This window comes from Coenobita brevimanus, chromosome 72, assembly GCF_032717465.1.
Source record: "Coenobita brevimanus isolate Jiangsu-jjx chromosome 72, ASM3271746v2, whole genome shotgun sequence".
NCBI classification, from domain to species: domain Eukaryota; kingdom Metazoa; phylum Arthropoda; class Malacostraca; order Decapoda; family Coenobitidae; genus Coenobita; species Coenobita brevimanus.
In genome coordinates this window covers 5,513,197-5,530,000 of record NC_137025.1, presented here as the reverse complement: position 1 = coordinate 5,530,000, position 16,804 = coordinate 5,513,197, and the positions used below count along the sequence as shown (strand labels likewise).

The 16,804-nt window shown below is 40.9% G+C and overlaps 1 protein-coding gene across 1 annotated transcript in view; it reads right to left on the bottom strand.

Moving 5' to 3' along the window:
• LOC145407150 (putative glutathione-specific gamma-glutamylcyclotransferase 2) overlaps window positions 1–6,921 on the bottom strand; it is a 44,535-nt gene extending 37,614 nt beyond the window's left edge. The window contains exons 1-2 of the mRNA XM_080278168.1: window positions 6,623–6,921; window positions 3,580–3,615 (exon numbers count right to left, since the gene is read on the bottom strand). Coding sequence (XP_080134294.1) covers window positions 3,580–3,615; window positions 6,623–6,781 — 195 coding nt within the window. The 5' untranslated portion in view covers window positions 6,782–6,921. The remainder of the gene's footprint in view (window positions 1–3,579; window positions 3,616–6,622) is intronic.
• Between the last annotated feature and the right edge of the window lie 9,883 nt (window positions 6,922–16,804).

Sequence of the window (16,804 nt, the reverse complement as noted above, 5' to 3'; positions counted from 1 at the left end):
TGGAGAAGATAATCTGACCTGGGCAATCTGAACAAAGTAATACTGGAAAAGGTAATCTGAACAACGTAATACTGGACAAGGTAATCTGAACAATGTAATAATGAACAAGGTAATCTGAACTGGGTAATACTGAACAATGTAATCTGAGCAAGGTAATACTGAACAAGGTACCCTGAACTAGGTAATAATGAACGAGGTAACCTGGACTAGGTAATACTGGACAAGGTAATTATGAACAAGGTAATACTGGAAAAGGTAATCTGAACAAGGTAGTCGAGTCAGTAAAGTAACTTATTACAAGGTCATCCAAGTATAATACCTCCATATCTATTAATGTTATCTATCATGGTATTATTATTATTATCATCATCATCATCATCATTATTATTATTATTATTATTATTATTATTATTATTATCATTATCACTCGGAACGCGGTATCTGCAACTCTAATGTAAATTCTGAGAGATAAGGAATGCCTTTTACTACCCACCAATAAATAAAACTGTAATCCTTTAACATTCGGCAATTAATATCATTCAAAATAGCATATACTTAGCAAAAAAAAAAAAAAAATAAGTATTCGAACAGCTGTGTGAGGTGGATTTAAGAGGGCTGTATTTCTTCGTAGCATCTTTTCCTTGGCGATTTTTTCTAAACATTAAGCCTTAATAGCCTCCTGTGTGTCATTCATACAGATTATAACGATACTAAAAAGAAGATTAATAGCACAGAAGAGAACGTTCAGGGACACTATGAAAACTAAATCGCTAAGGAATAAGTGTTACGCTAAGGAATATGTGTGTCCAGGCATCTCGGAATGAACGGATCTTGAATTTGGCCGTTTTTTTTTCTTTCTTTCTTGGAGGGAACACTTTTCGGGCTCCTGGCCTTTGGTTCCTTCTTCCTTCCATTACCAAAAAAAAAAATAAATAAAAAGAAAGAAAAGAAATAACTAGTTTACGCCAGAGAGCTCTTGGTTTGATATGCCTGATAAGAATCCCTTGAAATATTCTCAACAGTAACTATAAATCACACCAAAATAATCACAGTCTTTGAAATCAGGAAGTGAGGTGGTTTTTAGGCCGCAACACCTCTTCCCTAGCGATTTATTCTGTACATTAATATAGATCATTTTATTGCCCTAGATAAATTCAGAACAATAACTATATATACCTTAGCAAAACAAATAATTATATCTGAAACCTGGATGTGTATTAGTTTTCAGAGACGCGTAACACCTCTTCCCTAGCGATTTATTTTGCACATTACCACTCAATATCCTTTAGTATCCCTTGAAGTTACTGAGGTGCAAAATAAATCACTTAGAAAAAGGTGCTAAGAGGGGTCCACTGTCGCCTAGCTTACGTAAGGTGCAATATGTCAGAGATTTTTAACTAGTAGACAGAAAACAGAAGCGGTATTTTTGGGGGAGCGTTCTCTCTCTCTCTCTCTCTCTCCCATGTTTCTATATTAACTTGACTGCAACATCCTCTCTCTCTCTCTCTCTCTCCTTGGCAACTGTACAAGTATGCAAGCTAAAAATGTACACAGAAAAATCTTACGCCTTTGCCCCTGTTTCACGCCCTACGCCATGATCATTTACGCCAAAACTGCACCGCCAACGCCAAAACTGTAGCTTGCGTACCGTCATCGCCGTTATCATCCCATATCATGGGTTATCTTGCGTCTGTTATCTCTGCATAGGGTACTCCACATTTTTCACGCCTTACCCTGAAATTCTTACACATACGAACATTATCAAACCATCGCCATAATTACCTTTATATTTAACACCTTTCAACTCACCCATCCGGCAAACAGGCATACACACAACCCCGCAAACAAACAACAAACAATCGTCTACCTCAGCGTGCCAAGTGGAAATGGTGCCACCCAATCAAGTCTCTCCAGCCGGTATTATCCTGTTCAAACTCACCCACTGCCGCAGTAATAATCCCCGGCGTTTTGTTTCTAGTAAAGGCAGACGATTTTCATTCACCTGAGTCATATCCGCCTTATTGAACATCCGTCAGACGATTATATTCAGCTGTGCGTGAGTCACAGAGCCAGAATGTTCATACTAAAATCCATTCACTTTAATCTATCTATCTATCTATTGCTAGACACCTTAATTTCGTAGGGGGTGGCCACAAACAAATAGCCTCCATGTCGCCCTGTCCTCACACATTTCACTGCCCTGCTCCCAGCTCACACACCCCCTCTCGCATATACCTCTCCACTCCTTTTACTTTAACTTGGCCCAAATTTTCGTTCTTTTGTAACTTGTTTCACGTAGCTCAGTGGCAAAATAAGACGATGTTACAATTCTACTATCCTCCCCATTGCACTTCTTCATGACATGCATTATATGTGTCAATATATATTTCTACAACTCAGCATTCAAGATGGAGAGGTGACAGACTTAAGCCAAGCTGGAGTGAAAGGGGTATAGCACCATTATTAACCCCCTCACGGTCGGGATTACTCTAGGTCTCTATTCCAGATGATTCCAGACGATTTTTTTCAGCTGATAAATAAAACCCAAGTTAACCTCTTGGCTTTATTTTTCGTTCTGTTCTCTCGTGTTTTTGCATATCTAATTCTCTTTCGTGTTTTTCTATATAAATAAAAATTGTCACCTACCTAATCCACAGAAATATGTTCATATCGGTATTAACTTTTTTGTTATATTCGCTTTTGTATTTACCGCACAGCAAATATAATGTTAAATCCGCTTTCGTATTTGGCATAACTACAATTATAACGTTATATTCATTCATATCTGGTATAATTATAAATAAGTTAAATTCACTTTCGCATTTACCTTAACTATAAATATAATGTTAACTATCCTATACGTTATTGGTAAATGTATGGACTTTTTCTTCGCTTCTGTGTTTGATACAATATTGAAAGAGAACTGTTTTCAAATGCCTCAGCTATGTTTCTTTGTAACTATGTCATATTCGCAGTTAAATTACCTGTCATATTCACACGTAATTTATCTACATACAGCTGATGTAGTTATGTATTTATCTCTCAAGTCGACTTACACAATGAATCTATTTTTCCATCCATTTTTCCGTACCGTCAATTATCACAAATCAGGTAGTTTCTCTGTTCACCCACCTACTAATCGATAATTTTTCTATTCATGTACACCAAACTTTAAACAAAATAAACACCAATTCGTATATAATCACACGTGTCATGCAAATACAGTATATACAGTTCACGCTAACATCAGTTTGAAGATGTTTGAGTGCAGAATGAGTCCAAAGAGTTCAAAATTAATACAAATAGGAGTCGTAAAGTACACAAGAATAACAATTAACACGATCACTAATGCAAACCTAAACCGGTTATATGATGGAGTTCAAAATGAGTCCAAAATGAGTACTATAAGAATTCAAAAGAGGATACAACAGTGCACAGAACCAAGTATTCACAACCTATAAATTAAAGACAACTCCAACCTGACACATACCGTACCCCTCAAGGTGTTCAGTGGGTCCAAATGAGCTCAAAGCGACCAAATGAGTTCAAAGTGAGTACAAAGAGCATAGCAGTACTCACCTCCGGCTCCTCAATCAACGTCGCCACTCGCCCAGGCTGCAAAACAATAAGAGTAATTTGAAGACATAATTGACGTCACAGTCATCACCATCATTAACCTAACTAGCAATTCGAGAGTAATTATAGGGTAATTATCTAAGGCCATCATCAATAAAATCTATATATCGGTCATCTTAATCCCACTAGATTTAAAAATAATGAAAGGGAAAATATATAGCACCAAACTAGTCATTATCATCAAAATCCTATCACCAAATTTTCTCATAATAATAATAATAATAATAATAATAATAACAATAATAATAAACAACTTCCTCCGACTTGTAATTCATGCAGTTGAATAAAAATTTAGTGTTTGAATACATTACGGTACTAAAGTTGACGTGACCATGAAAGGGAGGGAAACTATTAACTCTGGCCTCTATGACTCACTTCTGCATGAATAAAAATTGATCACAAAGAGATGACGCTGCGACAAATAAAGGATTAAGAGGTGGTGAACGTTTGAAGAAGCCTGGTAAAGAAAAAGGAGAACCGGACATCCTTTTCACACACACACACACACACACACACACACACACACACACACTAGCAAACTTCCTCTCACACCTCTCTTTCTCCCACATTTCCTATTCCGATCTTACAGTTTTCTTCGTTGCTTTCGTTTCTCTCTCTCTCTCTCTCTCTCTCTCTCTCTCTCTCTCTCTCTCTCACCCACGCCTCCCCTGCACACCTCCCTGACCAGTTCCGCTCCAATTATAACAGCCCAGAATGCGCAAAAAGGTCAAAGGTCAGTGGTGACGTCATGAGGTGGGAGGCTGAGGTCAGAATGGAGTAGTGTGGAGGAAGTGACGCATACTGGACGAGAGAGAGAGGCATGCTGGGTGATGGTGAATAAAACAAGTGTATAACAGGAGTGGGTGACATGCTCAGTAAGATGAAAGAATATATTGAATAACGGATAATAAGATGAATAAGTGATATGCTAACTGATGGTTAAGATAGAGTGATACGCTGACGGTGAATAAGAGGAATGAATGAGTGGCATTTGGCTGACGATGAGTGGTGAACGATACAGACAGACAGACAGACATGTTGGCTAAGCGTGAATAGGATGAGTGAGTGTGGGGAATATTTAGACAGCAGACGAATAAGCTAATGTAACTTAACCGCTAAATACAGCAAAAGAAGACTGACTACAAAATAAACAGTCCCCCTCCTTCAAACCAGAAATCACTGTTTACAAGTTTGACTACAACAAAAGAAGGGTAACTAGAACATAAACAGTGCCCCCATTCAAACCAGAAATCACTGTTTACAAGTTTGAATACAGCAAAAAAAGGGTGACTAGAAGAAAAATAGCGCCCCCCCCCCCTTCAAACCAGAAATCACTGTTTACAAGTTTCGCGGCAAAAGGTGATCCAGCCCCAACCTCAGGCTTCTTCTTCACCCTGTTTAGCTGGTCAAACGAGTTCCATTTTTGCCCTGTTTTGCACACACAATCTCACGCATGGAAATGTGATCTCCCAGGCTCGTTTCTTTAATTAAAATATGGCAGATTTATAGACTAGGGTGGTTATGTCACTGTTAACATGATTTATTAATGTGTTAATATATGGTCTTCTCTTGATTGGTTGGGTTATCCAGAATTGCTTCGTTAATTCAAAGTCAGGATGATTAGATTTCAGTTCCTTTAATTAAAATATCATACACATAAGATAGGCTGGTTACACTTCAGCAGTTAAGATGATATATCGACTTTGGTTAATAGGATGATTGCGTTTCACAAGTTAAAATGGTGACTTACTAGATTAAGTAGCTTTGCCTAGTTACGTCTTTACTTATTTACTCCCTGCATTTCTTTATACAGGCAATATCCACATGAACATTACCTCTATTCAACGTGGAAAATAAAATGATCGGAAACACCCTCCATTAACCCCTTCACTACGAGGTATCCCCTTGAATAAAATCGTCTGGTAGCTGAGAATTAAACAGGCGCCATCTTAGTGATTAATATCGTACTGTTAATACGTCTGATATCGCATTTCAAAATATAAGATGTGTTTAACTCTTGCTAAGGAAACGTTGATGGACAGAAACACAATCACACAGAAGTCACGTACTGTTTATAAAGCATTTCGTTCGTAAAAGCTTCCCTCTCTCTTTCTGGCACATCCCCATCTTATTTTCCTGGTATTTCCCCTCCATTCGCTCCCCTCACCCCGATCTGCGTCTCTTCTTGAACTGCTGCACCAATAAAAATCAATAAAGCCGAGCAAATGACATTGGAGACTCAGAAAACAAACATCCTTTTCAACGCCTACTCTCTACAATACTGCCATTTCCTAGGCGTTTTCCTCCAATTTTCCCCCCATCCACCTCTTCTCCACCTTCCTCCCCACCTCTGCCTTTCCCCTAAACCCACTGCCTTAAGCCTAGCGAGCAATAAACCATGAAAAGGAAAAAGAAAAGGAGAAATATTGTTTCGTGTGAGGAGGGAGTGAAAGTAAAAGTAGCATCGATCGTCCAGAGTTGCCACATACCACCAGGAGCGACCACGAACATACGAGTGCGGAAATATTTTAAAAGCTGGCCTATTGCTTATCATTTACTTCAGTTTCATTACTCAGGCTGTCAAATAAATATAATGATAATGTTTTACGAAATTATGACTCACTGGGAAGATAGTGAACGTGAAAGCGGACACAGTTAATCAATATTGCATCTAGACCTTGCAAGATGGGATCAAGATTTTGTATGGGGGACAGCGGAGGGCTATGGGAGCAGGACAGGCCCCCCTAATACAACTATTCACACTGAAGACCGTAAATCGACCCTTGTTTAAGTGACGAAGTCCAGGAGATCATTATGGCAATTGAAGTAACGGTCGTGGGAGGATGCGTGTATGCCACCGACTCAAGACATGAAAATATGGCCTCGGGAGCTAGAAAGCTGAAGAAATAATTGAGCTTCACCATTTTTTTTACAGCAAAACACGACAAAATGTTAAAACTAGGAGGAGGGAACTAATGAACCTTACCTTGCCTGGGACACCCCGATGTGTGGAGTTCCCTTGCCAAAATCTCCTGACGTAGTTCTTGATGTATCCCACTGACGAGGCCCCAAACTGGAAACCAGGGTGCCAGCAGAGAGACCCGTACCCGAAAACCCAGAGGCTGGTGTTCCCTTCATTCGCCATTGTTTACTAGAGCACCACCACTACACGTCCGCACCGAACCAAGTCCTAGCGAGGAATAAAGCACACCACTAAACCGCCTTCCCACCTTCTCGTGTTTCAAACTGGCTCTCCCTCTAGTCTCTGTCTCTGTGGCTCAGCGGGTCCCAGGATTCTTGTTCGGGATCCACGTGCGTCCTGCTGTATCGGGAGGAGCAACACAGCGCCACCAGCACGACACAGCGACCACGATCAGCTGTCGAGGGCCGACCTATTTCCTGGCATCGTGTGCCGAATAGCGAGTGGAGAAACTTAAATATTTACCTAAACTCCACTTACACCCTTCGTCAGATCATGCCTTCTCAAAAATACAAAATCGCATCGTATTCTAAGCCAATAAATGTTCAGAATAAGCGAAGTAATTTTGGCTGGTATGTATGATTTGTATATTCCTTAAAAGCGTAACAGGCACCTCGACTCTTTGAGGGTTTCCCTGGGAGCTGGTGACGTCACTAGCTGCTCACGTCTGGTAGCCAATGCCAGCGCGACTCTGATTATTGCAAGCGTTCTCATTGGTTGTCTCTGTGCGGCACTGCGTTTGCGTATGATGCAATCTTCTCGCGGCGTTTCATTGAGCCCATGTTTTCTACTAGGGAGGGGAATATACCAATAAATTCATCTTCCTTTGATGAATAAACAGGGGGGTCATAGTCAAACAGGTAATTTTCTGCAGGCTACGAGGTAAATATTGTCATCAGAGTGGCCTGAGTATGGCGTTCAAACAGTTCACTAGTAACCGTCACCTTGGCACCATAGCAAACGTTCTGATAAACAAAACGGAGCTAATTGGTTCAGCCACACCTTCAGGGCTTTAGTTTTTTATCTGTTTTGTGGCGGTATATCGGAACAAACGAGGTAAGGTGCAGTATGGCCCACATCTGACGCAAATGAAAGATACATTGAAGAGGAATTTAATCTCTGACGTCATAGCGCGGAGGGGGCTGGAAACTATTTTTGTAGACTTTTTTTTTATTAACCCATATTTCCACTATTCCTACATTAGCATCGGCGATAAAAACTAAAGCACTGCACGCGATAACATCCGGTCTGAAAAACACGGAAATCTTGAACTGAGACTGCTGTTGCGAAATGAAAACATATTGAAACCAACCCAGGTGTTTTTCTTCGTTATTCAATAGCTAAATCTTATCATAGCGAGGTAAAAGGATTTCGTACGTGTCAAGCAAGGAAAAAATAAGAATTCCAGTCGAGTTTGGAATAAAGTTAGTAAAATGGAACACGATGCCGTACCTGGAGCGAGACTGCCCTTCACGTGACCTTCACACAACTCCCTGACGGTCACCTCTCGCGCCGTGTACTGTTCTTAGCAGTATTGGTGTCAGAGGTCAATGCTAGGTCAAGGGTATTCCCAGTGTTGTTGACACTACTACTACTACTACTACTACTACCATTATTATTATTATTATTATTATTATTACTGCTGCTACTACTACTACTACTACTATTACTATTATTATTATTATTATTATTATTATTATTATTATTGAGCAGAAAGAGAACCAAATGGATAAAGGAAATATAAAGAATCTTAGGAGACAAACAGATAGGTAGACAGACCTATCCTTATGCGTTATAATTGTGTGTGTGTGTGTGTGTGTGTGTGTGTGTGTGTGTGTGTGTGTGTGTGAGAGAGAGAGAGAGAGAGAGAGAGAGAGAGAGAGAGAGAATGTGCAGGGGGGGGGGTTCGTTGGAAGTAATACATAGGAAGGTTGAGGCATAGCAATTAAAAACCTTCCTTCCTTCATTCCTTCCAAGTAGCTATTTATTCTCAACACACCCCTTCTTAGTCATATAAGGGAAAACATTCACAGGATCCCATGACTCACTCGGATGAAGGAAATCGTCTGGGAGCTGAAATGGAATACGAGAGAGAGAGAGAGAGAGAGATGGGGTTTGTGGTGGTGTTAATATTTGGATTCCTTCGCTCAATCTCAGCTGAATAAAATCGTCCGGTGTTGAAATAAAACACTTTATTAAGAGTTGTATTGATCATGACGGGGTTGACTACTTCACTATGATTACGTTCCAGACGATTTACCTAGACGATTTTATTCATCTTGGGAGACTTCGAACTGGGGAGGGGGGTTAGATTCGTCCTTTTATTTAATTTATGGATGGGGTTATAAAAGATACAAGGTAGGGCAGTGGATGCTGGAGTGGCCCTAGTGAGAGAGGGCGGTGTTTGGAAACTCCCTGTACTGTTGTTTGCAGATGATACTGTGTTGTTAAGTGAAGACGAAGGGGAGCTGCAAGGCTTGGTGGATGAGTCTGGGAGAGTGTGTAAGAAACGGAATCTAAAGGTGAATGTAGGGAAGGGTAAAGTTATGATCTTCGACAGAAGTGAAGTCAGTGAATGTACAGTAAAGTTGGATGAGAAGGAAATGGAAAATGTGAGTACGTTTAAGTACTTGGATACTGTGATGAGTAAGGATGGAAGTTTAGAGGATGAAGTGCTTGAAAAGGTATGACAAGGAAGAAAGATTGCTGTTTCTTCGAAAGCAGTGATAAGAAACAGGGAAGTGAGCATGGAAGTAAAAAAGTTACTGCACGATAGTATTGTGATACCAACTCTAACGTATGGAAGTGAATCTTGGACCTTGTTGGAGGGACACAAGTCACGAGTGAGAGCAGTGGAAATGAGATATTTGAGAGGAGCATGTGGAGCCACATGGGGAGACAGACTGATAAATGAGGAAGTGAAGGAACGCTGTGGTGTGGATGTGGATGTGATAGGAAGCGTTAGGAGAAACACATTGAGGTGGTTTGGCCATGTGGCGAGGATGGAAAGCGAGAGACTGACGAGGAGAGTGTATGTGGGTGAGATGGAGGGGGTGAGAGGAAGGAGGAGGCCAAGAATTAGACGAAGGGATGGAGAGGTATATGAGAGAGAGGGGTGTGAGCTGGGGGGAGGGCAGTGAAATGGCGAGGGACAGGGCGACATGGAGGTGATTTGTTTGTGGCCACCCTTTACGGGATTGAGGCGTCTGGCAATGGATGGATGGATGGATTATTTTTATTTTTCACTTTTCATGCAATCATCAGTTAAAAATTCTGTTAGTAACATCAAGAAAAAAGTTATCGATCTGAAAGGGTATAAGGAAAACGTTCGCGGGGAAGGAAAAGACCCACATGATGAACCAAGCATAATTATGACTACACAGGATATCCACACACACACACACACACACACACACACACACACACACACACACACATACATACATACATATACAAAGGTAGAGACGGACAGACATAAAATATACACACCAATAAAATGAAGACACACACACACACACACACACACACACACACACACACACACACACACACACACACACACATACACACACACATTTAAGGGAGTTGTATGGACGCGTCTATATCAACACTAAAGCTCCTATGACTCACTCTCAGCCGAAGGAAATCGTCTGGCGTTGGCTGGAATGGAACACCAGAGTTATCCATACCATGAGAGGATTAATGGTCACAGTATTACAACAATCACAGCTATTATGGGAACTACTACTACTACTACTACCACCACTACTACTAATTCTACCACCACCACCACCACTAATAATAATAATAATAATAATAATAATAATAACACTACCAGCACCACCACCACCTCAGTTAAAATATTCTGATGCAGTTACAGAATATAACCCCTTCAGCCCGAGAACGTATTTGGTAGATATATAGATAGATATAGATAGACAGATAGATGGATAGATACAAAGTGCCCCGTAAACAGAACGCCAGAAACTCAGCGGTATCCTGTGTGTTGCGTGAAAGGCTAAGTCTGCGGGTGTGGGCGAGAGTGTGGCAATGGGTGTGGGAAATGAAGAGATGATACAACACACGAAAGAGTGGAAGAGAAGCCTTATATATATGGAAAATAAATGAGATTGTCGTATAGGAGTCTTTACACGCTTTTTTAGGTGACTTAGTTTATCCACACGCCTTGGTATCCACACGCCTGATTATCCGATTATCCACACACCTGTTATCGACACACGTGGTATCCATACACCTGATTATTCACACATCTGGTATCCATACACCTGATTATCCACACAATTATCCACACACCTCACTATCCACACACCTCACTATCCACACACACCTCATTGTCCACACACCTTATTATCCACACACCTGATTATCTACACACCTCATTATCCACACACCTGACTATCCACACGTCTGACTATCCACACACCTGACTATCCACACATCTGAATGGCAATGAGTGGATGAATGACAAGGAAAAAACAAGCGAATAATTGAGAGAGAGAGAGAGAGAGAGAGAGAGAGAGAGAGAGAGAGAGAGAGAGAGAGAGAGAGAGAATATGAATAATATAGTGAGAGTAAATGACCAGCGGTGAATGAATGCTACAGTGAACGGGGGTAAATGAATAACAATAAATCAATACCAGTGAATGACAATAACAAAGCCAATAACGATGACTGAACGAACGAGTAAGTGAGCGAGTAGGAAAACGCGCAAATACAAACCTGAAAAAAAAGTGGTGAAAACGTAAGAAAGTGAGCGAGTGAGTGAAATACATTAACTCAGTCACTCATGCGCCTCGCTCACAAGAGAAAACCTAGTGAGTGTGGGAGAGTAGCAAGATAGGGGTGAGACTGCGAGAGAGAGAGAGAGAGAGAGAGAGAGAGAAATTTGCATACATAAGATTGCGTTCCTATACTACGTTCGTTCTTACCTGGCAAATATCCCTAACCCCTTCCAGCTCAGGTGAAGGCCAGGTGTAGTCCGACTGGAGGGTTGATTTGACTAGTAACCAAGGAGACTCATATCTACCCAAGGATCATCGAGTGTGTCTGGTTAATCTCTGTAATTCTGAGATGAGAGAGAGAGAGAGAGAGAGAGAGAGAGAGAGAGAGAGAGAGAGAATATGCTAATATTAACTGTAATTTCTGTTCAGTTAACTATGTATTTCACAGCTCCAAAAATAACATTGCAATTATTATTATTATTATTATTATATACATACACAGAGGTCATAAGGAAAGAGAATTCATGACCTGACCTCCTGACTTGGGTCATGTAAAGTTTATTGTGTGTACACTTGGATGTGCTATGTACGTATTTATTACACACACACACACACACACACACACACACACAGCTCTGGATTACATTAGAGAAAGTATGGCATTGAGAGGCTGTGTGAAAGTGAGAAAGTGTATGAGAGAAAGGTACTACTGAGAGAGAGGGAGTGTGAAAGTGACAGTCCGGGAAAATGGGTAAGAAAGTGAGCGAGAAGGAATATGTGTGCAAATGAGTGAGAGAGGATGATTGTTTAACAGAAAAGAGTGAGGAGTATGACTATGAGAAAGGCTGTTTGAGAGAGAGAGAGAGAGAGAGAGAGAGAGAGAGAGAGAGAGAGAGAGAGAGAGAGAGGTAATAAGTGAGTTACTCTTAGTGCTATGTTAAGAGAAAACTGTGCCAGACTAGAGTGCCAACCCCCCTCCTCTTCCCTCCCCTCCCCTTCCCCCTCCCCACCTCTCTCCCTTCCCTTCCCTTCCCCTCCCCTCTGTCAACTCTCCTCATATCCCTTCCCTACCCTCCTACTTCCCCTCCCTCTTCCTCCCCTCCCTCTTCCTCCCCTCCTTTTCCTTACCCTCCCCTCCCCTCCCCATTACCGACTCCCCCTCTCTATCCCTTCCCTCCCCACTCCTGTCAATCCCCCTCGCTGTCCCTTCCCTCCCCTTCTCCTCTCCCCTCTGCCTTCCCCCCTCCCTATCTCTCCCCCATTTTTCTTTTTCTCCCTTCCTCTCTGCCTTCCCTCCCCCTCATCCCCACCCTCCATTTTCATTTTTCTCCCCTTTACCTTACCTTCTCCCCCTCCTCTGTATGTTCTCTACTTCTTTCCTCCCCCTTCCTCCCCATCTACCCTCCCATGCTTCCTCTCACCCCCCTTACGCTCCCCTCTCCCTCCCCTTTGCCCCACTACCATCATCCCTCCTCCTCTCAGTCTCTCCTCCCTTCCGTCCTCCTCTCCCCTCCCCTTGCCGTTTTCCCTTCTCTCCCCTCCACATCCTCCCTTGTCAACCTCTCCCCCTCTCTCCGACCCTACCCTACCCTTCCCCTCCTCCCTCTCCTTTTCCTCCCGTCCTTTAAATCTCTCTCTCTCTCTCTCTCTCTCTCTCTCTCTCTCTCTCTCTCAAAACCCCTTCACTACGACGTTTCTCCAAGTTGAATAAAATCGTCCGTTGAAAGCAAGCGCAAAAATAAAGATGCCATCCTAGTAAAACAACTATTGTCAGTTTATATATAACTGGCATATATCCTTAACCCTTTACAGCTCAGTTGGTGGCAAAATGGAGTCTGACCGCAGGTTCGATTTGTCTAGTAACCAAGGAGATTCATGCATACGAAGTTGTGGATGCAGAATATTTCGTTGAATCCTGTGGAATGAGACAGGAACTCGGTTAATATTTAAGTTTCTGCTTCATAATTAAAGTTCATCGAATTTCCTTCAACGTTGTATTAATGTTGACAAAGTGGCCCAGTCCCGTCAAATGATAACAAACTGACTGTTCCGTACGCCACCTGGAGCTAAGTAACATCATGGAGAGGTTCCAGTAATGTTAAATAAGCGTCATCTTCATGAAAAGTTTAGCTTGCCTAATTCAGTTTTCGTAAAATATCGTTCACGGCGCATTTCAAGCAGCAGGTATAAGCATTTTTTAATCACAGAGGTACCAATAATATCCTAACATAAGATTTTAGATAACCAAAAATCCCTTTGTCAATCAGTCATGACCATGGGCAATGCATCTTTTTATTTATTTTTTTATTTTTAGAAAGAGCTAAAAAAGTACATTTTGGAAGAGCATACATATTTTTTCGTGTTGTTGGATACCTTCAAGCAACAAGAATGATCAAGATGCTCCGATCACAGGGATGCAAATAGTACATTGTATCATAGTTTCCCAAATCACTTTCAACTTCCTTCTGCGCTCATTATTAACAATGAATTATAGCTGAATACGCTTCTTAATTTTGTTGACGGATTTTCGTTCTTGAATTTTTAAATAAATGTTTAGGAACAAAAACAAACTCAATTGAAATCGGAGGAGTTGGTACTTCACCCAGAATATGAATCCTGGTCGCTGATTGGTCCCCGCGTCAGCCAAATGCTCCCTGATTGGCTGGCTGGCACGAGCGCATCAGTCGCATCTCAAAACATCGAGGTGACGGCCACGTGCGGAGATTATTATTTCACTGTGATTATGGCCGATTTACAGCCCCCTTGGTGAATTCAGCGGCTGTGGGATCAAGAGGAGATGTGTGGGCGTGACGTGGAAGGCAAGATGGGCGTGGACGAAGTGTTGGACGGGAGGTAAGTGTGAATTTAAATTGGCGTGACATTTGCAGTCGCGTGTTTTGAATTTTGTGTGGGTATGGAGGGACGGGATGGGGTATAGGGGTTGGGAAGGAGGGGAGAGAAGGAAACAGCGTCTCACATGACATTTCAGTGTAAAATCGGCACCTGGTGTATTGTTTTGAAGCATTAGGTTCGTTTTAGGTGCATATCCGGTAGTTTATGTTTGTTGGTCGGTAAGAAGGTGGGAGTTGTGACGCGTTTAAATGTCCTGCCGCGTTTCTTCCTGTTCCTCCATGCGTTTGTTTTTATTTTCATTTCACACATATTATCTCCCCCCTTCTCCCTTACATTTCCTCTTCCTATCTTTTCTTTAATATCAGTTTCTACACTTCTTCCTTCTCCATTCTGAGTCCTTCCTTCCTTCTTCCCCGAACTATTTCTCTCCTCCCCCTTCTTTCTTCCTCTTTTCCTCCACTTTAAGTCCTACTGTCTTACGCTGTGCTTTCCCCCCGCTGTCTTTATTATGTCCTCTTTCTGTCTTTAAAAACCGCGAGATCACAGGAACTTCATAAACCTCAAGGATTTATATAGCTAAAACAAAACTAAAACGATATTGATATAACTTTAAAAACCTTCAGGACATGTAGAAGACTTTGTAGAAATCTTTTGAATATGGTTATAACTAACTTTATAAGGTTCTTCACGCCATTAGTAATTTGTAAAAGCCTTCAGATTAGTTAAAGCTTTGTAATATATATATATATCTCCAAGACCTTCAGAATGTCATGAACTGTAAGCCCGTCAGAATATGGCTAAAGCAAAAACCAATTTAACCCTCAACATCATTAAAATTTAAAAATCCACCAGTAACTAAAAAAAAAAAAAAATCCTCTGAAGCTTTGTTATTCATACTGTTGCTAAAACTTAAGCTAAAATCTTCAGAATATCTCTAAATCTTTGTAAATAAGTCATTGTAAACAGGACTTTCTAACACTCCTCAGAACAGCCTATATCTTTAGCTCTGACATGACCAGAATATTGATAACAGTTTGAAAATACTTTCATAGTATCCCTAGAACGTTGTTCAGCCTGCAGTTTATCCTCAAGACTGTATAATACAAAGGCTTCAGAATGTTGCCAAAACTTAGTTTTAAAAAATGAAAGTATCCCCAGAATTTTGTATAAAAATAAACTGCCTTTTTTTTTTTTGTAAAGTTATTCGTGAATTCTTAGAAGTGAACTTGTGAAAGCAATTTTAGCCAGAACACTAGTATTCTATATTTTACATAACAGTATTAAAAATTAGGTAAGTCTGCAGTTTCCAAAAGATATGATTCTGGTATTAAGTCGGAATTATTGTTGAAGTTGCCAGAAATCTGAATTTATGCCAGGACACAAATTAGGGATAAACATCTGTAAATACTATTAATTATGGTATTCTAGTTATACAGAACAAAAAAGAATGCCATTTTTTTTGTAATTTTTGAGTATTAATACGTGATATTTTTTTCTTACTCAAGTATTTTTTGTCACCTGTTTTGTAGGGGTCAAGGAAAAAAAAAAATGGCATTTTACTTCAGTATAGGATTTCTCTGTGTGACGGTTAGCATGCACAAACTAAATATTTGCACCATGTAATTGCAGTTATCAAGTTGAAGTTGAAGAGTACAAAATATGTAGTTTTTGACATTTCCCTCCCCTTTGGGTGTTATAAAATTGAAAAGGCTCAGTTGTTCATTTATCTTAAGTACGTTTAAAGTACCGTTTGTAGGTAAATGTACACACACACACACACACACACACACACACACACACACACACACACAATAATAGCCTAACCCTTCCCCCATACCCCTCCCATCCTCCCCTCCCCAACCTCCATTACTTCATCTTTAGGCTACTTAGCGATACTATCAAAGACTGTCGGACCGAGCATACTGTTGGGCTCTGTTTTGCCTTTGTCCTTATTCACAAAGTATGTAGCTAGGATATTTTGGGATGCAACCATTGGGAATCCGTAGCTGAAATTCCGAGATTGGTCCAGAGTAACATTAGGTAGCCAAATTAACAGTAAGTGAAAATCAACAAATTCCCAGACAGTGCTTAAGTAACAGCCCTCCATAATTATATGCCCGTTTTACGCCAACTGTGCCTAAAATTGCCATCTCTTCATCGTGAATGATAAGTTGAAATAATAGAGGGACGCTAGAATATGGTGCTAATCGCGAAGAAGTGCCGTGGAAAGTATGTGTAGCTTAGCATCGTTCTTCTCTACCACCTATGTACCTGAAATAAGCTGCAAAGGACAAAACCTTAGTCCAGATTAATGTGAAAGGACTGTAGGTAACCCAGTACCAGTACACAGAGGAGACTGAAGGAAACATGATCCTCCTTTGCCCCTTCAGTACGATTACTAGTATAATTTTGCTACAGTCACACCTTTTTACTCAGTTTAAGAGAGCCACCTGGCAGTGGAAGGATCAGTGAAGCCTGTATCTGTGCATTCCATTACGAAGAGTCTCTCCTAAGCTGAGTACAATCGTGTAGATGTAGCATGGCTGAAGAAAGTATTGTCGGAGTGAAGTTAAGGCAGCAACCCGGAAGCAAA